The sequence below is a fragment of the Mobula birostris genome, chromosome 2 (genome assembly GCF_030028105.1).
Source record: "Mobula birostris isolate sMobBir1 chromosome 2, sMobBir1.hap1, whole genome shotgun sequence".
Taxonomy (NCBI): domain Eukaryota; kingdom Metazoa; phylum Chordata; class Chondrichthyes; order Myliobatiformes; family Myliobatidae; genus Mobula; species Mobula birostris.
The window spans coordinates 133,127,153-133,153,526 of NC_092371.1; the positions used below are offsets into that span (position 1 = coordinate 133,127,153).

General features: G+C 41.8%; 2 protein-coding genes across 6 annotated transcripts in view; one reads left to right on the top strand and one right to left on the bottom strand.

Moving 5' to 3' along the window:
* Positions 1-3,533, top strand: part of LOC140191307 (cullin-9) — a 332,978-nt gene extending 329,445 nt beyond the window's left edge. For all 5 annotated transcript variants that reach the window (XM_072248616.1, XM_072248607.1, XM_072248588.1 and 2 more), the window contains one exon: positions 1,242-3,533. In XM_072248616.1, the coding sequence (XP_072104717.1) occupies positions 1,242-1,431 (190 nt within the window). In that variant the 3' untranslated portion in view covers positions 1,432-3,533. The remainder of the gene's footprint in view (positions 1-1,241) is intronic.
* On the bottom strand, positions 3,138-25,967 carry dnph1 (2'-deoxynucleoside 5'-phosphate N-hydrolase 1). Its single transcript, XM_072248636.1, is given in 5 exon segments — positions 3,138-3,403; positions 19,329-19,439; positions 24,787-24,858; positions 25,546-25,705; positions 25,708-25,967. Coding segments are annotated over 5 exon segments (603 nt in total). The 5' UTR covers positions 25,855-25,967; the 3' UTR covers positions 3,138-3,290.
* Between the last annotated feature and the right edge of the window lie 407 nt (positions 25,968-26,374).

The following is a 26,374-nucleotide window of genomic DNA, read 5'->3' on the forward strand; positions in this document are numbered from 1 at the left end:
GGCCTGATTGTAATGACAATATGCAGAACGATAGAGTTATAGATTGTGTTTCATATTTCTATTGAGCATGGTACTGCATGAATGCCTAATTTTGAGCTACTAGATCTGATCTATCCCATTACTGTACTGCCACGAACACAACTCTATCTTCAACATGAAGGTGGTACCTTCTTTCCACCAAAACTGGGTTGTCATGGACAGTTGCATATTCTACAGGTGGACTAATAAGGACAAAGTAGGTTCATTACTTGTGTTAGATCATTCATTACCTGCTTCAGACCCAATCTGACAGCAATGTCTCTTTAGGACTTGTTGGTACCACTACCACCAAGCTACTCTTGATGATAAACATTTAAATCTTCCATCCAAAGTATACTGCAGTCTTGCTATTTTCAGTGCTTTGTCTGGTGTTCTTCAACCTGGAGAAACGGATTTATTAGCTAAGGAGGCTAGCCCATGTTTCTCTTCATCCCATGAGATTTCCTGGTGGGCTGAAGCTCAGGTTCAGAAATCACAGGGTTACTCTTTTTCCTCAAATACCTGAATACCAACACCTCTGGTGAGACACTTCTGCCATTGTGTTAAAACATACCTATAGATAATGATGAAGGACCCTGGTACAGCATGTTGTCTCTAGGTATGATTCTGTGTGTATTACTATCAGGCAGTTGCTTGTTCTAACTGTGGACAGCTCTTCCAGCTCAGAAATAACTCATTTCTCGATTCATTGCCTCAGCTGATGCCTGATATCCATCCATCTAGTTCAATTCATTGTTTAATCTTAGCAATAATGGTACAACTGAGTGGTTTTGGACAGGTGTTTAAGTGCTTACTCGTTTTACTGAAAAACTGAGCAAAATGTAAATAGTATGTGGATTTAATTGTCTTTATCCATGGGACATTGCATTGTATCCTATTGATTTGTAAAATTAGTTATTCAAGTTTGGTTATATAACTAAAAATAATATAGTTGTCATGCAGTTTTGAGGAATACAAATTTTGACTATTAACCTTTCAGTTTTCATGCTTTAAATGTTTTTTTTAAGAAATAGTATGTTAATTGAATTGAAAGCAGCTTTAGGAAAGGGGGGTGAGAAGGCTGAATTTTTATATCTATTATACACACAAAGAACTAGTTAAATGTACAGTGCAGGTCAATTTGCTCATTGTGTCCATGTCAACCAATAACAGCTTTTGACCAATCCCTAAATACTCCAAAATTCCTCTCCTGTTTGCCACAGAGAGAAATCAGGCAGCCAAACAGAGGAAGAAGATGGAGACTATGAAGATGATGATGATGACGATGCTGAAGAATATGTCCCTGACTGGCATGACACGTATGATGAGGATGAAGATGACTTCTCAGATGATGAATCAGAAAATCTAGAAAGAGATTTCTTTTATTTGGAAGATGATGATGTTTATGACTAAAAAAAGAGATGAAAGATGAGATTTTTTATATATATCTATATACTGAATGAATGGACAATTAAAAAAGGAATGTAACTGATTATAGTCAGATCAAAATATCCTAGTGTGCATTGAAGACTGAACCCTCTACTTTTTCATTGGGCCATTTCTGGTTAACTGGCTTCTTTATTTTAAAAACTTTTTCTTTTGGTGTTCAGATTTAAGTTTTTTTTAAATGCAACTAAGGTAAAATTCTGATATCCTTCTTTCCCTTGAAATTTGTTAAATGTACTTAACTTAATATCTCACTTACTGGAGAGTTAGTGAAAAACTGTTCCTGAGTTGGTTTGGGAGATATATATTGTATTCAGGAAAGAAACCAAGGGCACTAAAGCCTGCACATAATAAAAGCTTCAAATGTTCACACATTATGTTCTATCTTTCAAAAATTCCAGTTATGCAAGTTATGAAAATAAAATACTTGTAATGAGTAAAATTGAACATTTTGTTCTGGATTCAGTGTTTCTAAAATCAGAAATTAACAATTTTGATTTCATAGTCATACTTTATTGATCCCGAGGGAAATTGGTTTTCAATAAAGTATGACTATGACTTAAATGCAATGTCAAATAATTTAGTCCTAAACTTGCAGAATGTGGCCTGTCTCCAGTTTTACTAATTCTGCATCTAAACATCATCAAGCTCTATTTCTACCTCTACTGTCTACAATATTTATCTAACAATCTCCCAAGCTCCTCTTTTCTTGGCTAATTCATCTAAGGCCTTCCTAAACACCCCTACAATTCCTGTTTGCTTCAAGTCAGTTTTCTGAATCCAGGTTATGGTACCTTTAACTCCATCATGTGCATCCAAGCATTCCCACTGTAATCCAATCACAGGTTACATCTTTTCCTGAACCTCTTTATCATGCCCAACCCCTCTCTTCCACTCCCTTAAAGCATGTTGATATGTTTTAATATTATGGTACTGTCCTTGAGGAGAAAAATATAGCAACTTCTGTTGCCAGATTCTGTGTGAAATAACTCATTGAAAAGTAACAAGTTAAAATGCAGAATCCTACTAAACACCTTGTAAGTTACAGCATTTGTAATCTTCATTATATTTAAAGTTTCACAACTTTTCTTCATATGGTAGTTGATGTTTTGGGTAATTTCAGATCAGAGGGAAATGGTTAACTAGAAGGATGGGAGTACAGTAAACTTCCAGAAACCCAGTCTTCACTCTTTGGCATAATGATGTAATTAGCAGTTTTGTGCTCTTTTGAGTCTTAGATTAAACCAGTTCCTGATGATACGACATCAAGACCTGTGGCCAAAAGTCCCTAATCAGCTCACTGTTGTACTTCAACTTTCTTATTCTCAGGCTTGTGCTCTCCAACAGATCGATAAAAATTGTGCTGCATTTTTAGTGTAGCCTTGTATATCTAGCATCTTGTATGTACACTCCAAGTCCTAAACAACCAATCCTACAATGATTAATTGCTCATCTCAAACTAGTTCCCATATGTATGGCCAAGTTACAAAGTAACATTTCATTTAAATGTTTGTGGATGTGCTTTGCCTTCCTTTCATTTAATCATCCATTTTGGCTTTTCACTGACCCCATCAACTCAACTATTTGCAAATAGTTGGGATTCAGGACTCAAAGAAGTTAGGTTGTTATTATGTACTATCCAGTTTTGTCCAGAAAGAGAAAAAACAAATAGCTAGCTTGAACACACCTCTTTATTTTACTTGACACAATTTGTCCTTCAAAAATCTTGTATTTTAATTGGAAGCAGTTTCTGTGTACGCAGGTACATAACACCAACAGTTAACATTATCCCCTTTTTTTAACTGGGTAAGCAGTGATTTTTATGCCTATAAGTGTTGTTCAAAATATTGTTGTAGAATTGTTTCCACTTTCTCCTCTGAGTAATCCTTCACATGGATGTTTGATCCATTTGCTGCTCCTCGAATCATTGCGGAGAGAACTAGAAGGCAAATTGTTTAATAAATCAACTGTTGCATTATGGAATTTTACTTGCACCATTAACTTGCGATGTGTTACAGACTATAAATAAAGACTGAGGGTCAGTTCTCCATGCACAACACCCAATCTAAGGGTCTATTATTCTTCACAAGAGTTATAAATCAACTTCTCACAAAGAGGGCATAATCTGCTACAAACAAATAGATACTAGTGAACTGCAAAAGCTGACAGGGAGAAACTTAAAATTGAAATTGTAAGAGGTCAGGGCCAGCTTGTTAGTGTTAAAATGAAGGGTAAGATTGGCAGGATTGGAGAACTGTGATATAAGAGAAACGTTGAACCTCTGATCTGGAAAATGGAGGAGGCATATTCAGGTATAGGCAGCTGGAATTAATCAAGTCCCGAGGATCCCTAGAGATACTGCGTACACAAGGAAATTAGAAGGTAAAGGGCCCAAAAATGCTCACAATACTCCAAGTAAAGCTTTACCAGTGCCTTATAAAGACTCAGCATTACATCTTTGCTTTTATGTTCTAGTCCTCGAAATGAATGCTAACTCTGCTTTTGCTTTCCTCGCCACTGACACAACCTGCAAGAGGACTCCCAAGTCCCTCAGCACCTTTGATTTCTGAAGTTTCTCCCTGCTTAGAAAATAGCCAATGCATGACCATACACTGCCTGACACTATTTTCCATCTGCCAGCTCTTTACTCATTCTCCTAAAGTGTCTTAAGTCCTTCTGCAGCCTCTCTTTCCTCAACACTACCTGCCCCGCCACCTATCTTCATAGAAATGTCAAATACTAGAGGATGTGCATTTAAGGTATTGGGGAGAAAAGTTTAAAGATGTGCATGGCTTGTTCTATTTTTAAATACAGAGTAGTAGGTGCCTGTAACAGGCTGTCAGGGGTAATGCTGGAAGCAGATACGATTATGAATGAGATGGAACTTGTGCAAGCAAGAGAGATTTAGTTTAATTTGGCTTCGTGTTCAGTTCAGATATTGTAGACTGAAGGGCTGTACCATTCTGTATTCTAAGAGGTTCATGAACATGGTACTGGACTGGACAGCTTGAGTAATCGAGAGATCTGATAGGCTGAAGCCTTTTTCCCTGGCATATGAGGCTGAGGACTGACCTTACATAAAATCATGAGGAGTATAGATAAAGTGAATGCTCAGTGACTTTCCCAGAGTAGTCTAAAGCTAAGGGATATAGATTTAAGGTGAGATGGGATTTAAAGGAGACCTGAAGGGCAACTTCCAAAGAGGGTGGTGGTTATGTTGAATGAGCTGCTGGAGGAAGTGGTATATGCAGGTATAATTGTTACTTTTAAAAAACATTTGGGCAGATACGTGGACAGAAAAGGTTTAGAGGGATCATTTTAAGTAACGTTTGGATATTAAACACACAGCACATTTTCCTCGTATGAACATATAAAATCATTGCAACACACCAATATCGCTGAATCACTGGGAGCCCTGGGCTTGTTTCCCTGCAATGAGACAGTCCCATCCAGGGGTGATGGGAGACAGCGATACTCGAAGGGGGCCAAACATAGTAAATGGGACTAATCCAGGTAGAAATTGGTTGAAAAGGATGAGATGGTGCAAAGGGCAAGTTTTCATGCTCTCTAACAGATTCTGTTGTGCCTCAAGTATTTCAAGAAGTTTCCACCTAGCCCTTCTGGTTTTGTGCACTCCTTTTCTACTTCTAGAACTCAGGATTTTATATTAACACAGAATGCCACATTACAATGAAAGCTTTGTGGAATTCCTTTCAATTCTGCATACGCATTGGAATATGCTATTTAGTGTTTGTTTCTTGTCTTTTTCTGCTAAAATGTGTCACATGTGCATTAATTTTCATCTGGCACTTGTTTATACATTCTACTAGCCTCTCCTATGTGCCACATGTCCAAGTTTTAAGTCATCAGCAATCTTTAACCTCAGATCCAACTAGTTAATACAGTGGTCCCCAACCACCGGGCCGCAAAGCATGTGCTACTGGGCCGCGAGGAAACGATACGATTTGGCGATATGAGTCAGCTGCACCTTTCCTCATTCCCTGTCACACACTATTGAACTTGAACGCACGCAAGGTCATCATGCACACGTCATCCATGTCAGCGCAGGAAGATGATCAACTCCTCGAGCTTGCAAATGATGGCGGGCTGAAAAGTATGTTTGACATAACATCTCTGCCAGCATTCTGGATCAAAGTCAAGGCTAAATATCCTGAAATAGCCACGAAAGCACTGAAAACATTGTTTCCATTTCCAACATATAGAACATAGCACAGCACAGTACAGGCACTTTGGCCCACAATGTTGTGCCGACCCTCAAACCCTGCCTCCCATATAAGCCCCCACCTTAGATTCCTCCATATACCTGTCTAGTAGTCTCTTAAACTTCACTAGTGTATCTGCCTCCACCACTGACTCAGGCAGTGCATTCCACGCACCAACCACTCTCTGAGTAAAAAACCTTCCTCTAATATCCCCCTTGAACTTCCCACCCCTTACCTTAAAGCCATGTCCTCTTGTATTGAGCAGTGGTGCCCTGGAGAAGAGGCGCTGGCTATCCGCTCTATCTATTCCTCTTATTATCTTGTACACCTCTATCATGTCTCCTCTCATCCTCCTTCTCTCCAAAGAGTAAAGCCCTAGCTCCCTTAATCTCTGATCATAATGCATACTTTCTAAACCAGGCAGCATCCTGGTAAATCTCCTCTGTACCCTTTCCAATGCTTCCACATCCTTCCTATAGTGAGGTGACCAGAACTGGACACAGTACTCCAAGTGTGGCCTAACCAGAGTTTTATAGAGCTGCATCATTACATCGCGACTCTTAAACTCTATCCCTCGACTTATGAAAGCTAACACCCCATAAGCTTTCTTAACTACCCTATCCACCTGTGAGGCAACTTTCAGGGATCTGTGGACATGTACCCCGAGATCCCTCTGCTCCTCCACACTACCAAGTATCCTGCCATTTACTTTGTACTCTGCCTTGGAGTTTGTCCTTCCAAAGTGCACCACCTCACACTTCTCCGGGTTGAACTCCAGCTGCCACTTCTCAGCCCACTTCTGCATCCTATCAATGTCTCTCTGCAATCTTTGACAATCCTCTACACTATCTACAACACCACCAATCTTTGTGTCGTCTGCAAACTTGCCAACCCACCCTTCTACCCCCACATCCAGGTCATTAATAAAAATCACGAAAAGTAGAGGTCCCAGAACAGATCCTTGTGGGACACCACTAGTCACAATCCTCCAATCTGAATGTACTCCCTCCACCACCACCCTCTGCCTTCGGCAGGCAAGCCAATTCTGAATCCACCTGGCTAAACTTCCCTGGATCCCATGCCTTCTAACTTTCTGAATAAGCCTACCATGTGGAACCTTGTCAAATGCCTTACTAAAATCCATATAGATCACATCCACTGCACTACCCTCATCTATATGCCTGGTCATCTCCCCAAAGAACTCTATCAGGCTTGTTAGGCACGATCTGTCCTTCACAAAGCCATGCTGACTGTCCCTGATCAGACCATGATTCTCTAAATGCCTATAGATCCCATCTCTAAGAATCTTTTCCAACAGCTTTCCCACCAGACGTAAGGCTCACTGGTCCATAATTACCCGGACTATCCCTACTACCTTTTTTGAACAAGGGAACAACATTCGCCTCCCTCCAATCCTCCGGTATCATTCCCATGGACAACGAGGACATAAAGATCCTAGCCAGAGGCTCAGCAATCTCTTCTCTCGCCTCGTGGAGCAGCCTGGGGAATATTCCTTCAGGCCCTGGGGACTTATCTGTCCTAATGTATTTTAACAACTCCAACACCTCCTCTCCCTTAATATCAACATGCTCCAGAACATCAACCTCACTCATATTGTCCTCACCATCATCAAGTTCCCTCTCATTGGTGAATACCGAAGAGAAGTATTCATTGAGGACCTCGCTCACTTCCACAGCCTCCAGGCACATCTTCCCACCTTTATCTCTAATCGGTCCTATCTTCACTCCTGTCATCCTTTTTTCTTCACATAATTGAAGAATGCCTTAGGGTTTTCCTTTACCCTACTCGCCAAGGCCTTCTCATGCCCCCTTCTTGCTCTTCTCAGCCCCTTCTTAAGCTCCTTTCTTGCTTCCCTATATTCCTCAATAGACCCATCTGATCCTTGCTTCCTAAACCTCATGTATGCTGCCTTCTTCCACCTGACTAGATTTTCCACCTCACTTGTCACCCATGGTTCCTTCATCCTACCATTCTTTATCTTCCTCACCGGGACAGATTTATCCCTTACATCCCGTAAGAGATCTCTAAACATCGATCACATGTCCATAGTACATTTCCCTGCAAAAACATCATCCCAATTCACACCCGCAAGTTCTAGCCTTATAGCCTCATAATTTGCCTTTCCCCAATTAAAAATTTTCCTGTCCTGTTTGATTCTATCCTTTTCCATGATAATTATAAAGGCCAGGGAGCGGTGGTCACTGTCCCCCAGATGCTCACCCACTGAGAGACCTGTGACCCAACCCGGTTCATTACCTAGTACTAGATCCAGTATGGCATTCCCCCTGGTTGGCCTGTCCACATACTGTGACAGGAATCCATCCTGGACACACTTAACAAACTCTGCCCCATCTAAACCCTTGGAACTAATCAGGTGCCAATCAATAGTAGGGAAGTTAAAGTCACCCATGATAACAACCCTGTTATTTTTGCACCTTTCCAAAATCTGCCTCCCAATCTGCTCCTCTGTATCTCTGCTACCAGGGGGCCTATAGAATACCCCCAGTAGAGTAACTGCTCCCTTCCTGTTCCTGACTTCCACCCATATTGACTCAGAAGAGGATCCTGCTACATTACCCACCCTTTCTGTAGCTGTAATAGTATCCCTGACCGGTAATGCCACCCCTCCTCCCCTTTTTCTGCCCTCTCTATCCCTTGTAAAGCACTGAAATCCAGGAATATTGAGAATCCATTCCTGCCCTGGTGCCAGCCAGGTCTCTGTAATGGCCATAATTCCAGGTATGTATCCAAGCTCTCAGTTCATCACCTTTGTTCCTGATGCTTCTTGCATTGAGGTACACACATTTCAGCCCTTCTACCTTACTGTCTTTACACCGTTTATTCTGCTTCTCTTTCCTCAAAGCCTCTCTGTATGTTAGATCTGACTTTACTCCATGCACTTCTTTCACTGCTCTATCGCTCTGGGTCCCATCCACCTCGCAAATTAGTTTAAACCCTTCCGAACCATGCTAGCAAACCTACCTGCAAGGATATTGCTCCCCCTGGAGTTCAGGTGCAACCCATCCAATCTGTACAGGTCCCACCTTCCCCAGAAGAGATCCCACTGATCTAAAAATCTAAAACCCTGCTCCCTGCACCAACTCCTCAGCCACGCATTCAACTGCCATCTTCTCCAATTCTTACCATCTCTGTCATGTAGCACTGGCAGCAATCCTGATAACGTCACCCTTGAGGTCCTGTTCTTCAGCCTTCTGCCTAATTCCTGAAACTCACACTTCAGGACCTCAACCCTCTTCCTGCCTATGTCGTTGGTCCCAACATGTATCACGACTTCTGGCTGCTTTCCCTCTCGTACCAGGATGTCGTGCACCCGGTCAGAGACATCCCAGACCCTGGCACCCGGGAGGCAACAAACCATGCGGGTGTCCTTCTCACGTCCACAAAATCTCCTGTCTGCTCCCCTGACTATAGAGTCTCCAATGACAACAGCTCTCCTCTTCTCCGTCCCACCCTTCTGCACCACAGGGTCAGATTCAGTGCCGGAGGCCCTGCCACCGTGGCTCACACCTGGTCGGTCATCCCCACCAACAGTATCCAGGACGGTAAACTTATTATTCAGGGGAATGGCTACAGGGGTGCTCTGCACTACCTGTCTGCTCACCTTCGCTTCCCCTCTCTGACTGTCACCCAACGACCTGCTTCCGACAGCCTAGGTGTGACTACCTCCCTGCAGCTCTCATCTATGACTGCCTCATTCTCCCTTATGAGTCGAAGGTCATCCAGCTGCTGTTCCAGATTCCTTTCACGGTCTTCCAGATCGCCCAGCCGTATGCACTTCTGGCAGATGTGACTCTGCGGGAGAGAGGCGTTCCCCCAAGACTGCCACATCTCACATGAGAGGCACATTACCGTCTCAGGAGACATTGTAAAAACTAACTGCGAGGTAGCTTGCCCTCCACCTCTTCTTGTTGAAGCCTCTCGAGTCAAAGCCTCAAAGCTCTACTCCTTCACTGGCCCACTCACGCTCTGGCCGCTTCGCTCGAGCTATCCCTCTATTTATCTGTTTGAGCTTTTCAAAATGTTTGGTCACCTGACCTCGACTGCCCAATCAGCTGCTTTCTGCTGAGTCTGAACTATTCAAATCTTGATTGTCTAATCAACGGCTTTCTGCTGATCTATTCAAATCTTGATTGATTTGATTACACAGACCAACTGCCAAAACTGCCAGAATCTCTCGAAGTGGGGTTTTCTGCAATGAATGCAACAAAAACTAAATTGTGAAATAGACTGGACATAAGGAACCCCCTTCGAGTATCGCTGTCTCCCATCACCCCTTGATGGGACCGTCTCGTTGCAGGGAAACAAGCCCAGGGCTCCCAGTGATTCAGCGATATTGGTGCGTTGCAATGATTTTAGATGTTCATACGAGGAAAATGTGCTGTGTGTTTAATATCCAAACGTTACTTAAAATGTTATGATGCTATTGACTTAAGTGACTTATAATTGACTTATCACTATATTCATGCAAGGAAAATATGCACTGTGTTTAATATTAAATTCGTTAGATAAACCCTTTTAGAAACGAAATTGAGTGTATTAGCCACTTATAAGTGACTTATCGTTGACTTATCACCTATATTCCGGTCGTGATTAACATCCCCCCTCCCCCAGGGTTGCCAACTGTCCCGTATTAGCCCGGACATCCCGTATATTGGGCTAAATTGGTTTGTCCCATACAGGACCGCCCATGTCCCATATTTCCCCTGCTAAGGTAGAGCGTTCCCATGAAACTGATCGTGCCGAAATGGCGTAAAGCGAAGAAGCAATTGCCATTAATTTATATGGGAAAAATTTGAGTGTTCCCAGACCCAAAAAAATAACCTACCAAATAACACACAAAACCTAAAATAACACTAACATATAGTAAAAGCAGGAATGATATGATAAATACACAGCCTATATAAAGTAGAAATAATGTATGTACAGTGTAGTTTCACTCAAAAGAATCGCCAAAAACGATTTGTAGAAAAAAAATTGGCACGTACACGCATGCCCACACAGGTGCCTGCACAAGGCTTCATCGTCATGGTAGTCTTTCTCGGGGTAAACACAAGTGTCCCGAATTTGACTGCCACTCTTGTCCGTTGGCAACCCTACCGCCGCCCCCCCACCCCAGTCGGCCGGTCTGCAAGAATATTGTCAATATTAGACCGGTTCGCAGTGCAAAAAAGGTTGGGGACTCCTGCATTAATACGTCAAAGAGAGGCAATGGCACCAACAGTGATTTTTGGGGGAACAACACTGTCTACCTTTCCCTGGAATGAAAAATAACCATATAACAATTACAGCATGGAAACAGGCCATCTCAGCCCTTCTAGTCCATGCCAAACTCTTACTCTCACCTAGTCCCACCGACCTGTACTCAGCCCATAACCCTCCATTCCTTTCCTGTCCATATATCTATCCAATTTAACTTTAAATGACAACATCGAACCTGCCTCAACCACTTATGCTGGAAGCTCGTTCCACATAGCTACCACTCTTTGAGTAAATAAGTTCCCCCTCATGTTACCCCTAAACTTTTGCCCTAATAACTATTAACCTCAATTTTCATCTTTGTGTTTGATCTATTTTTTTAAACCAATACTGCTTTTCATCCCTTTATTCCATAAATCAACCGAAGGATTTCATCTGAGTATTGCCAAACAGCTTACAAATATCTATATAGATAATCTGACTAAAATGATTGTTAGGAAATAATAAGTAATATTGGGCTTGGTGTAAGTTCGGAAGTTAGAAGTGTGTGAGACAGGTAAGACAACAACCATTAAAGACTTTAAATTACAATGAAAAACCTGGCTCTTAAATCTAAACAAAGGAACTACAAAGATTTGAACAAGGCTTCATTGTGATTGATTGTAAGAATACATTGGAAGGCATGATAGTGGACAGGCAATGATCAGTATTTTAAAAAAATGTATCTGTTACAATAAGATGTCCTTTAAGGCACAAAAGTTATAGGAATTTGTGTTTCATTTGTGGTAAACAAGGGAAATTCAAAAGTATCAAATTAAAGGAAGAGGCATATAAAATTAACTGTAGACTCGGACTTCCGGGTCATCAAGGGAATGGCGGCGTAAGGAAAAGGTCTCTCGACAAAAAAGGTAAACTGCCCCATAATCGAATTTAGACAAATACTTAATATTGCATAACTATATTAATAAAAGGGGCAAGGATGATGTCTAAGAACAAGATTAAAAAGTCCGCTCCGAAGGCTGATAAACATAAAGAGACGCAGCAAGGCGACGGGCCTAGCTCCCCACGGCAAGCCAGGACGGAGATAATGAGGGGGAATCGGTGACTCTGTCCTTGATTCTCGGAGAAATTCGCGAGTTCCGACAAGATAACAGCAAACAGCTGGAAGATATTAAAGGAGAAACAGTAAAAACTAACTCGCGGATAGATGAAGCCGAAGCGAGGATTGTTGGAATTGAAGAGAAGCTACAAAACGCAGAGGAGGTGATAGCAGAAATGCTGAAGCTGCAAGACCAGCTCCAGTGGAAACTAATAGATCAAGAAGGCCGCTCGAGAAGGGAAAATGTGAGGATTTACGGAGTTCCCAAAGGAACTGAAGGTAAACCCGGATTGATGATTCCCTTCGTGGAGAAGCTACTTAGAGAGAACCTTGATATACCGGCCGCAAAAGACATACAGATAGAAAGAGCTCACCGCACGTTGGCACCATAGCCTCCGGCAGGCGCCCAGCCCAGATCGATTCTGGTCAGGTTTCTCAGTTACAGAACGAAGGAAGAGGTGCTTAAAAGGGCATGGCAAAAGAAAGGTTTCATGTGGAACAACTGCAAAATCAGTTTAGACCAGGACTACGCACCGGGGATTCTTGCCAGATGGAAGGAATATACGGAAACACGGAGAGTCCTGAAGGAAAACAACATCAGATTCCAGACCCTGTATCCAGTTCGGCTGAGAGTCTTTTACGACGAAGGGACAAAAACTTACGCTACGGTGGAGGAGGCAACGTTGGACCTGGTGGACCAGGGACTACCTATTAAAGTTATCACCCAACCGGAGTCGCTACTGGAGAGGATTCGGCAGAAGTCATGGCAGTTAGTGGGGCGAGGACGCTCCACTCGAACCAGAGTGTCAAACTACAAGGAAAAGCTGCAAGTATTCAGACACGAATGTACAGAGAACACAGATTAATTAAGAGAAATGACTGATGAAAAGAGTAAATCGGACTTAAAGGTAAAATGAAAACTGGTAACTGAAAATAAACTAGACGGAATAACTTGAATGATAGCAATATAGTCGAGACATAAATAGGAGAAAATTCTCTATGATTATTCAAACTGCTGAGGGCCCTCTAACACAGGGTGAAGATAGAGGTTATCCCTCTGAACTGAGGCGGGTCGGTGCTCAGGCCTCACTGTGGGAAGTCGGGAAAAATTTTCAAATGTTGCACATTCAAAATGTCTAGGGTGTGGTTATATGTCTTGGTTTACTGTTGAGAAGGGATTGCTTACTGTTTGGTTAGAAAAGGAGAGTTTTTTTTTCTACTAGAGAAAAATGCAAACTGAATTGGTAAAAATAATTTCCTATAATGTTAATGGGGTTTTGAATCCAATTAAAAGAAATAAGATTATGTCTAAATTGAAAAAAGAGAGGGCACAAATAGCTTTCCTCCAGGAAACACATATGAGCCAATCTGAACATGGAAAATTAAAAAGAATGGGCTTTAAGCATGTATTTTATTCATCATATAAATTGAGTCACAAAAGAGGGGTAGCTACTTTAATATCAAGTACTCTTAATTATGAACATATTTCAGAGACTAGAGACAAAGAAGGACGGTTCGTAAAATCACAGGAAGAATAGAAGGTACAGAAATAACATTGCTGAATGTTTATGCTCCTCCAGGTTGTGAATGGTCATTTTATAGACACATTTTTGACCTAATGGTCAGTTCTCAAGGGGTAGTAATTTGTGGAGGGGATTTTAATATTAGATTAAATCCTATATTAGATTCTTCAAGAATAGTTACTCAGAATAAACCTCTGACTCGGAAAGTGAATTCATTGATGGAGGAGTTGGGAATTATAGATGTCTGGAGGGAATTACACCCTACTAGTAAAGATTATACATATTACTCTTTCCCTCATTCAGCCTATTCAAGGATAGACTATTTCTTTATCTTTAATACAGATAGACTCAGGATAAAAAACTGTAACATTGCAACAATTGATCTGTCAGATCATAGCCCAGTCTCTATGTCTCTAATCCTGGAAAGGAAAATGAGGAAAACACTATGGAGGCTAAACTCACATATACTCAATAACCCGAAAGTAATGGAGAGATTAAGGGGAGAAATCAAAGAATATCTAGACCTTAATGACACGGGAGAAAGATCACCAGTGATCTTATGGGATACATTGAAAGCTGTACTGAGAGGGAAAATTATTTCCATTACCACTCACATGAAAAAAATCAATGCACAAAAATTAGCAGATCTTCAAGGAAAATTAAAACAACTTCAAGTTGTAGATAGCAACAAAAGTAATTCAAATCGAAAACAGGAGATTAGGAAATTGCAAAGTGAAATTGACGATATTTATACGTTGGAAACTCAAAGAAATTTTCTTTACCTGAGACAAAGAATTATGAAGTAGGAGGTAAATCAGCTAGATTATTAGCATATAAATTACGAAAACAACAAGCAGACAATACAATTCATAAAATAAAGAATCCAAAGACAAAGCTTGTGGAGAGTACAATAGGGAAAATTCAAGAGAGTTTTGAAACATATTATCGAGAGCTGTACTCCCAACCCCGGGCCCGCAATGAGCCCTATATAGACAGTGTATTGAATTTTTTAGATCTACCTAAACTTACAGATTTACAAAATGAAAGTTTATTAGAACCAGTAACTGTCAAAGAACTGAACGTGGCCATCTCTAGGTTAAAGGCTGGAAAGTCCCCGGGTTCTGATGGGTTTACCTCAGAGTGGTACAAGTCCCTGAAGACACAGTTAGCCCCATTACTACTTAACATCTTTAATTGGATCTTGCAGAGAGGAGAAAATCCACCTTCCTGGAGAGAAGCGATTATTTCAGTTATTCCTAAAGAGGGTAAAGATAAACTAGAATGTGGCAATTATCGGCCAATTAGCGTTCTTAATTTAGATTACAAACTATTTACATCTATATTAGCGCGCAGATTGGAAAAGCTTTTACCTGGCCTAATCCACTTAGACCAGACTGGATTTATTCAACAAAGACAAACACAGGACAACATAAGGAGAACTCTGCACATATTAGAACAGGTTAATAAGAACGAGACAGAGACAATGGTAGTAGGATTGGACGCTGAGAAAGCTTTTGATTCGGTTAGTTAGGCATTCCTATACAGAGTGTTAAGAAGATTTGGCTTTCAAGAAAAGTTTATTAAAGTAATTCAGACTCTATATGACAGCCCTACAGCCCGAATTAAGATAAATGGGGACCTCTCTGACTCCTTCATCTTAGAGAGAGGCACTAGACAGGGATGCCCAATTTCTCCTCTCCTTTTTGCGCTATATATTGAACCGCTTGCCCAACTAATAAGACAGAGCGAAATCGTAAAAGGTATCAAGATGGCAGGGATTGAACAGAAAGTGGCGTTATTCGCAGATGATGTTTTGGTCTATCTGAGTGAACCAGAAAAATCATTTATAGGATTGTTTACACTGTTGGATGACTTTGGGAAAATATCAGGTTATAAAATAAATGTAAAGAAAACGCAGGTTATGTCCCTAAATTATACACCATCCAAAAAATTGCAGGATACATATGATCTTAAGTGGGAAGCTAAATCATTAAAATATTTAGGAATAACCCTGCCGAAGGATCTTTCAACACTGTCACAGGTAAATTATGGGCCATTAATCTCAGAGATAAAAGCAGATATGCATAGATGAAATCTTATCCCTTTTTTAAGTTTAAACTCAAGGATAAATACTATAAAAATGAATATTCTTCCTCGGTTATTGTATCTTTTCCGTACTTCACCGGTGGAGGTGGATGATAATCAATTCAGGGAATGGGACAAATGGATTTCCCGCTTCATTTGGCAAGGAAAGAAACCTAGAATTCGATATAACACCTTACAGTTAGGGAAGGAAGGAGGAGATATGGTTCTTCCTTGCCTGAGAAATTATTTTTATGCCTCACACATAACCCCTCTGTTATATTGGTGTAATAGGGAATATAAGGCTAGATGGAAGGAAATAGAATTTGGATTAGTTGACAGTTTTCCTCTTCAGGCCTCAATAGCTGACAAAGGATTGATGGCCCAGTTGGAAAAATTTAAAAACGCTTGGATAAATCTTACATTAAAAGTATGGCAGAAGGTGGTTAATTCATGTGGAATTAATAACATGTTAAAACTCTTTAGATGGTGTGCATATGATACCGAATTCCTTCCCAACAGAGGAGATAAAAGATTTGAGCTATGGATAAAGAAAGGTCTTACAACCTACCTCTGATTTATAGATAAAAGAGTATTACAAAGTTTCCAAATTCTGCAGGACAAACATGGCCTAGAACATAATGACTTTTTTTAGGTACCTTCAAGTACAAAACTATGTTAACCAGAGTTGTAGATATACAGACCTATCAACAGTAGAATTAGAATTTTTCAAGATTCTGAATTCGGCTTGCAGTTCAATACCTAGTAAATCAGTTTCTCGATTATATAATGCACTCTCCCATGCTAAAAATGTAAATACACTGGATATTAAAGAGAAGTGGGAGAAAGAAGCGGGGTTGGTACTTTCAGAGGAGGCTTGGCAGACTTCAATGGTCCTCGACTAATTCTTTGACTTGGAGAGAACATTGTTGGAAAAACATTATAAGATTCTTCAAGACCCCATATCAGGAAAAATATAAAGATACAAATGTGATGTGTTGGAGAAGGTGCGGCTCCAAGGAGGCAAATCATTTTCATATTTTTTGGGATTGCCCTAAATTAAGTCTATTTTGGGAAGGTATTCATAGAACATTAGTTAAGGTACTTACGTCCCAGATACCTCTGAACTTTGAGACGCTCTATTTGGGGTATGTATTGATCCGTGAACAGAAGGAAGATATAAAGTTGCTGCAGGCCCTCTTAGCGGCAAGTAAGAAATCAATCACTAGAAAATGGCTAAATCCAATACCACCTACATTAGAAGATTGGTACGAAATTATCTTGGAAATATTTAAAATGGAAAAGTTGACTTACTCCCTGAAAACTCAAAAAGAAAAATGTTATCAAATCTGGAATAAATGGATTGAATATATAACCCCAATGCGAGCAGACTTTAGATGACTCTCCTAATGATTTATACTGCTCTTCTCATCAACACAGTAATATTGCTAACGTAAGCACCCCTGGTCTAAATGTTTGTTTTTTTTTTGTTCTCTTTTGGAAAATAGAGAATTAACGCAAGTAAAGGGAAAGATTTGGGAAAGGGATAAAAAAATGAAAAAATTAAGTAAATAAGTACATAGGGATTGGATAATTATGTCTGCGGGCAGGAGCAAGCATGAACAAATTAGGATATAAACACCTACAATGGTTGATACATAGGCTTATATACAACATTTTGGACCAGTGGAAATGGTCCAGAAGGGTTATATGGAAACTATTATTACCATTTTTCTTAACAACTAATTCCATTACTTAGCCTAATAGGTTAGATTTACCACAGTACATAATTATCTACTTAAATGTTTATTTTCCTTTTATATCATCTCAATGTGTACTTAAGAATGTATAAATAATTGTAGTTTTATACATATAAAAAAATGGAAAAGGTTATATGTGTGAAAAAAGTACATGATATTTGTGAATTCCTTATCCAAATAAAAATAAAATTAAAAAAAAATTAACTGTAGACTCGAGGATATGAAACATTTTTTCATTGCTACCATCAGGAAGTAGGTACAGAAGCCTGAAGGCAACACTCAACGATTTAGAAATTGCTTCTTCCCCTCTACCAGCCGATTTCTAAATGGACATTGAAATCATGAACATTATTACTATTATCATTATTATCACTTCTATTTTTGGGCTACTTATTTAACATATATTAGTTATTCACATTATTTTCTATTATTATGTATTGCATTGTACTGCTGCCACAAAGACAACAAATTTCACAACATATGCCGGTGATATTAAACCTGATTTTGATAGGACTAAGATATTGACTTTAAAAAGTCAAGAAAGAATTCAAGACTCGTGAGATACACCATGACTATGAGCTTTTATCAGTATCTAAAAAGACAAGAGAGGGCAAGTCCCTTAGCATTTAGAGAATTCAAAATGGGGAATGGGGAAATGCCAAAGGAATTCATAATTACTTTAAGTTGTCTTCATTGGAGAAATACAAAACTTGACAGGTTTATTAGAGAATCAAACATCCAAACAACTATGCAACTGAGAACCCACTACTTCAGAAAGGAGGGTGAGAGAAATCTGTGATTTACAGATCTCACAGAATTGTTTCGAAAAATGCCAGAATTGATAAGAAACAATCAACAACATAATACCATGAAAAGAACAAGATTGAGCAGAGCCTTCAGGGGTTTAAGACAGAAAAAACTGTTTATTCTGTCTGCTGAAGTTCTTTTAAAGATGCAGCAGTAACACAATTAGGAGGGAGAGTAGATATGTTGCATTTGAATATGCATAAGCCATCTGACAAAGTACTGCATAGGAGTTTGATAAACATCTAATGTAAAACTTAAATCTTAAACTTAGGCACTTATCAGTTTCAGAGACCAAATGCAAGATATTAGACAAACCTATTTTAGAGGACTTCTTAAAAAATAAACACTAGCAGAAATTGTTCCAATTTTAACAAACACAGAACTCTGATTTCAAACATGAAACCAGAAATGAACAAAATATCCATTCATATGTCCTACTCCAACATGCTATCTTGATGAGAGAAGGCTACTATCTTGGATTCAGGGGTACTGGCATGTATTAGTTCCACAGTCTCCTTAAGCAAGTGAAGCAGATAGTCACAGATGCTAAGCCAAATGTTTTTACTGGTGGTGGTTGTTGCTTTGCTGCTGCTTGTACATTGGAAAGGGGGGAGCTGAGGGGGACTTTGGGGTTCTAACATTCATTCTCTGGGGCACTCTGTTTTTGTGGATGTTTGCAAAGAAAAAGAATTTCAGGATGGATTTCAGGAAGGGGTTCGGCCCGAAACGTTGACTACTTTTTTCTGTAGATACAGCCGAGCCTGCTGAGTTCCTCCAGCATTTTGTGTGTGTCGTTCAAGATGTACAATTGTATACATTTCTGACATTAAATGTACCTATTGAAATGGGCTTGTACTACTTAAAAAATTCAGTTCAACTTTCAGTAGCAGAACCTGCAATCCAAATTCTTAAATTTGAATCAAGATAGGGAGCTTCATTTACATATATTATCTGTAGTAATTTTTCAAGGGGAGCTCATTATAAGACTATAAAGCAAGGAGGATATGAAAGTGAACAATTGATACACTTAGGAGTATATTTTAACCTGAGCTTGCATTTTTAAACCAAGTGGAAGGCTCAGACCCTAGGTTTGTTCTAATATTTTCCATTTACTCATACCACAGATACCCACCATACTTTGATGATGGTCGGAACAGGCACAGAATCTTCTTATTCATGGCTACAGCTCTTCCTATTTCATAACCAACACCCAACGATGGTTGAGTGACCTCTGCCACCATGACTGTCAAGGAGAAACGAGTTTCGTTAGATAATTCAAAACAAAAGCAAAAATTGAATACATCTTACAAAAACAAATCCCTTTTAATAGCTGCTAAGGTATGCAAACAAGGAGGATACACTATATGTTTATGTAACGTTCAGCTATATCGGCTCGTATTTATCTCGGGGAAACCCCGTCTGCTGCCCAACCTTGTCTCCCGGTTGCGTCGGTTGCTGTGCAATGCCACCTGATTCAGCCTCAAACATCAATCATCAGCCAGCACACAATGTACATTTACAGATTACACTTTATAAATCTTACTAGGACTATGAGATTAATAGAGATACAATATAAAAGGAAAAGAAAAAGGCGCCAGACTTATCAAAGTTCAATTTCTTCGTGCACACAGTTGGAGTTCGGGACCGTCTTTCTTCACAACCCCCTCGACTTGCAGCTCGGGACCACCCAAAGTGATCAACCAGGGTAACCCCAGCACATCCGTCTTCCTCCCAGTCTCTCCTCCAAAAGCCCACCAAAACACCGTTTCCCGGCCATATGAGACAGAATATCACCCCATAAAAGAATAACATGGATACCCATTGGTTTATTTGCTCTCTTATCAATAAGATAACCCAAACAAGCTGCAGTGAGAAGACCTTTTCAGCATTTAACATAACAAAGAAGTCACTTTGATTAACATACGCAGTAACATAAAAGAAGAACCCCTTACACTCTCTTCCCCCACCAAATAAAAGTCATGCTCTCATGACATTAACAAGAGTTCACCAATGCTCCTTGCAAAAATTCCCTCTATCCGTAGGGACACGCTGGAATGGGGTGCCACTAATCAATCCAGAATAAGGGCTTGGGCTTTCGGGGGTCCCATGGCTGATTTCTGGGAACGTGTTCCTCCAGAAGCTCCAGTCTGTTCCCTCACTGAGTCTCTCCTAAGTTTCCCGATACCTCTCCCTTCTTAGTCGCCCGGGGCCTTGTCTCTCACAATTCCTCCAAAAGTGACCCCCTTCCCCACAGCTGCAGCACATCCCCAGCCACTCACATTCCCGCGGGAAATGCCCCTCTTTCCCACAGTTACAGCACATGCTACCCGCCGCCCCTCTCCTCCCGAGATGCCTGCCACTCCCAGCCCACTGTGTGGGCCGCCCCCCAAAGGGGGTACTCTCCTGTCCATCCCTTCAAGTGAGGGGTCCCTATCCCTTTGGGACCCCTTGGGTTTCTCAGTTCTCAACCTGGCCACCATCTCCTGTACCACTGAGGATCATCCCCGGTGACCGGAGCCCCCTTTCCGGCCCAACGCACTCTCATCCTCCCGCACCTCTCTAATCAGCTGCCCGAATGATTGGGGGGGGGGGCTCCTTTTATAGGACTGCTGGAGACTCCAAGTCACCTTGTCGTCCCCCAGGGAACCACTAAATAACTGATTCATCCTCAACCTTGCCACCTCGTCCGCCTTCACTACTCCTCGGCGCCGCAGCCCAGTAAGCATTCTCTCCAGCCGAAAAATGTACTCTGAGAGCTTTTCCCCTCTACCCTGCTGCATGTGGTGAAACTCTGCTAAAAGCTCCCAGGAATCTCCCGACATTCCAAACGCTCCCTCCAAAGCTTCTAGGTACTCCGCCAGGGAAACAGAGGGCTGTTCAGCTTTCAGCTCCCGGACAACACCGGCTGCCTCTCCCCTCAAACTTTCCACCAATTGCTGTCTCTTTTCCTCATCCAAGCCTGGCCACGACTCTAACAACTGGGACGTATTTTCGATCCATGTGTCATAGTCCTCCTCCCCTTCCGGGATAGGAGTGGCTCCTGAGAAAATTCTCAGCTTCGGGCGGGGCCCCTCAGCCCTTCTCACCAGGGAGGCAATGGTGGCTGCTAACTCGGAGGTCTCAACTCTAGCTGGGGGATGGGGCCTGGCCAAGCCTTCCTACTCTGACCCCCCCACCACTGGCTACTGGCACCACCCCTGGCCCCTCCTCCAGTGTCTCCTCACTTTCTTCCTCCCAGAGGGCCCACAGCCCCGCCTCCCCCAAAACGCTGACTGTTGCAGGCAGTTCCAACGTCATGATGTCAACACTCATACGAACCAACACCCAGCTGGATTCCACTTCTTTACCGCACCTTCTAGCTATCAGTTCTACCTGGCCGATACCTTTGATCAAACTCAACCCCCGCACTAGTACATCTCCCGAAGTGTGGAAATCCACCCCACTTAACACGGACACATGATTTACCGGTACGTCCTCTAACTCACACCAGCTTACAATCTTATTTTGATCCATTTCCGCACTACTTAACGTGGCGATTTACACAGCTTACCTAAAATTCAATTCCGGACGAGCCCCCACAAATGTAACACTCAGCTATATCGGCTCGTATTTATCTAGGGGAAACCCCGTCTGCCGCCCAACCTTGTCTCCCAGTTGCGTCGGTTGCAGTGCAGTGCCAGCTGGTTCAGCCTCAAACATCAATCAGCCAACACACAATGTACACTTTACAGATTACACTTTATAAATCTTACTAGAACTATGAGATTAATAGAGATACAATATAAAAGGAAAAGAAAAAGGCGCCAGACTTACCAAGGTCCAATTTCTTCGTGCACACAGTTGGAGCTCGGGACCTTCCTTCTTCACCCTGCGATCTACTCCGACCCCCTCGACTCGCAGCTCGGAACCACCCAAAGTAATCAACCAGAGTGTCCCCAGCACGTCCGTCTTCCTCCCAGTCTCTCCTCCCAAAGCCCGCCAAAACACCATTTCCCAGCCATATGAGACAGAATATCACCCCAAAAGATAACATGGACACCCATTGTTTCATTCGCTCTCTTATCAGTAAGATAACCCAAGCAAGCTGCAGCGAACCTTCTCAGCATTTAACATAACAAAGAAGTCACTTTGATTAACACGCAGTAACATAAAAGAAGAAACTCTTTGCATTTAAACTCAGTCAAGACAACTGTAGGTGAGCTTTGTGGTAGGATCTTGTCGTAGATGGAAGTTACAAAGAACAATGTGCTGGGCAGAGAGGTTTGTGGGGTGGTAGATAAGGATCACTTGTCCCTTGAGGGTTCCCCTTAACCCTTTCCCTATTATGGCGACAGGAAAATGTGGTGAAGGCAGATGTGCAGGAAATGAAGGAGATGCTGATGAGGGCAGCATTGATGGTAGTGGAAAGGAAACCTTGTTTTTTGAGAAGGATATCTCAGATGTTCTGGAATGGAAAGCCTCATCCCAAGAGCAGATGACACAGAGATGGAGGAACTGAGTAAATGGAATACCATTTTTACAAGTGACGGGGTGGGAAGAGGTACAGTCAAGATAACTGTGAGTCAGTAGGTTTATAAAAGATATCAGTAGATAAGCAATCAAGAAAGGGGAATGGACCAAGTAAATTTATAGACAGGGTGAAAGTTGGAGGCAAAGTTAATGAAATTGACAAGCTCAGCATGGATGCAGGAAGCTGCACCAATGAATCCATTGATGTAGCAGAGAAAGAGTTGAGGTGTATTACCAGTGTAGGCTTGGAACATGGACATTCCATGTAGCCAACGAAAAGGCAGGCATAGCTGGAGCCCATGGCTATGCCTTGGGTTTGGGGAAAGTGGGAGGAGCCGAAAGAAAAATTATTGATTTATTGAAGGTTAGCATCACTTCTGCCAGACAGAGGAGGCTCGTGTTGGAGGAGAATTGGTTAGGTCTGTTGTCTAGAAAGAAGCAGGGAGTCATAAGGTCTTCCTGATCGAGGGAGAGATGTATATAGGGACTGGACAAGCATCAAGGGATAGGCAACTGATTGAAGTGATCAGAAGCATGTAAAGTGTCATGCACTTGCATTTCCAACATCTGCAGAATCTCTTGTGTTGGAGATAAATGACAGCATTCAGAGGAAGCAAATATATTTGGAGCAGAGGTACACAAATCTAATCTAACATACAGTAAAACGTGAAAAACAAGGACATTAGTAGAGCATTTAAAATAATAAGATTGTGGCGAATCACCAGATTTAAGGAAACCATTGCCCAAATCTATTGAAGTTTTTTTTTGAGTTTGTAATTAAGAGAATAGATAAAAGCCAACAAGTGGATCTGGGGCAAAAAATTTTCAAGAATCCTTCAAAATGGTGGCAGATAAAAATGCACAAATTGGAGTGCAGGACATTGGGTATAACATACTAGCAGAGAATGAGTATTGTGAATTAACAAAAAAAAAAATGACAGGAATAAATGGGTCATTTTTGGATAGTGTGGCTGCTGAGTCAGTGCTAAGGGTCTTGCCATTTACAATCTATATCAATGCTTTGGATGAGGAGGGGTCCAGTGTAATGTGTAAAAATGTTGATGCTACAAAGCTAGTTGGTAGCATGGGCTATGAAGAGGGGCATAGGGGACACTGATTAAGCAAATGGGCAAGGGCACGACAAATGAAATTTACCATTAAAAAAATTCTGCTATGTCCTTAGGTCATCCACTTTAAGAAGAATGAAAAGTAGTCAATTTTTTAAATGATGAGGGACAAAAATGCTGCTTTATAGAGGAACCTGGATGCCCTTGCCCACATTCAGATAAAGAAGGAATTAGGAAGAAAAATGGTATGCTGCTTTTGTTACGAAAGATTTAAATACATGAGGAGCAATTTTATTCTAATTGTATAGAATCCTAGTGAGAAAGCTTCCAGAATAGTGTATTTCACTTCCCCAAGGAAAGATAGATTTACTGTGGAGGAAGTGTAGCAAATGTTCACCACACCGATTCCTGGAAAGTGAGTTTGTCTATGAAGAAAGATTTATGCAGACTGGGACTATATACTGTAGTTATGAGAATGAGAGATGTTCTGAAAACAAAGTTCTTATGGGGATTGATGAGAGATGTTGTTGTATATTTTACCATTGGCCAGGGTGTACGGAATCAGTAATCACAAGGGGTTGGACACCGAGACAGAGACAATAAAAAAGTCTCCACTCGAGAATAACGAATTTTTAGAATGTTATATGCAATAACAGCTTAGTTACTAAATATATCCAAGATAATGATTTTTGATATTGAAGCAAGAGACACCAAGTCACTGTGGAAAGGCAACTCTGAGGTAAAGGATTCACTATATATTCTTATATTCCTAACTGGTATCACCACCTTTAGTAATGAAAAGTAAAAGCTATACTACTCCAAATTGCACTATTAGAAGCAGCCTTTGTAATGACTAGTAGAGCACATTTTGCAAGTTTGTTTCAATTTTAAACTATGAGAATAACCTTGCACTATTCCCTCCAAATGAATGAGGAATTAAACTTGCTGTAAACAGTCCATGGCTGTTTTATTCTTTTTTAAATATCCAGAGCCGAGCATCCCTGACATACTCACCGTCAGCCTCCCGCAGCCATTCCAAATCTCTATCATGTATGCATTTATCTTCAGCTTCCATTCTACCCTCACCTGTGGGCCAAACAGAGAGTGAGTAAATCCTAAATGATGACACATCGCAGCCCCATCAACAACAGGACTGGAAATCGGTTCACCATCTTAGCTCCACGAGACATGCCAGGCAGGAGATGGCCAATTTAAAGAACAAGATCAAACAAGAGAAAATCTGCAGATGCTGGAAATCCGAGCAACACACACAAAATGCTAGAGGAACTCAGCAGGCCAGGCAGCACTTAGGGAAAGAGTACAATCGACGTTTCGGGCCGAAACCCTTCGGCAGGTCACACCTGTCATCATCTCCTCAAATACACGTACCCTCCCTCTCCCCCGCCCCCGGCAGCTTAAATAAATAATTTAATGTTTTCCAGCTGGCCATATACCTAGGATATGGCATCCCCTTCACCTCCAGTTGTTACTCTGGACTGCTAGCTGGAAATGGCCTGTTCTGCTCTAAGCTGCATCTTACTGACGGCTGTCCGCTTAAACACAAATTTTGAGACCCATCAGGCACCCCAACAACTTCAAACCCACCAAATACCCAAAAGAGCCCCTTTCGTCCTTCTATGGAGTATGTAGGAAGAGTTTGCGAGTGATAACGGTGTCAATTCAAAGAAAAGGATGTTCTGCAATTCTCAGCCCAAAACCGCTGCTCGGCCCCAATCAGAAGGGGGTCAGTAACACTGCTCCGTTTAACAGGACCTTTCGCATTCAGCTCCGGATGGCCGACGTGCTCGCTGAGAACTTTCCCGAATCTCTTCAGCTGGCCGATGATCCGGGAGTATATCTCCACATCCTGCCGCCCGCCTCTGATGCTGCCACAGAAGTAAATGCGGACACTCATCGCCACCGCCGCCGCCTCAGCCTCACCCTCTCCACAAGATGGCGGCGGGTCGACGACCTGACGGACGGGGCAATGGATGAGGAAACAGACAGTGACTCTGGGGGAGGGGGGTCGGTACAGGATAACACAAGCAGCAGGTTGGGAGGATCACGGAAGATCGGTACCATATTATTCCCTTCATCTTTCACGTATCGAAACAAGATGGATTACGCGGGCCAATACTTCTAAAACATTCAAATGCGCGCCCAGAATACCACGCTGACCGCGCACGCGCAGAAACCGGCACCATCAGGATCCATGCGTCGGGAATACGCACGCTTCCAGTCCAGGACCGTTGATCGGAACGCGCATGCGTTCAGGCCGGGTCCGTCGTTGGGAACGCGCATGCGCTGAGGCAGGTCCGGCGTCGGGAACGCGCATTCTGAGCAACACACATCAAAGTTGCTGGTGAACGCAGCAGGCCAGGCAGCATCTCTAGGAAGAGGTACAGTCGACGTTTCAGGCCGAGACCCTTCGTCAGGACTAACTGAAGGAAGAGCTAGTAAGAGATTTGAAAGTGGGAGATCCAAAATGATAGGAGAAGACAGGAGGGGGAGGGATGGAGCCAAGAGCTGGACAGGTGATTAGCAAAGGGGATACGAGAGGATTATGGGACAGGAGGTCCGGGAGAAGGAAAAGTTGGGGGGG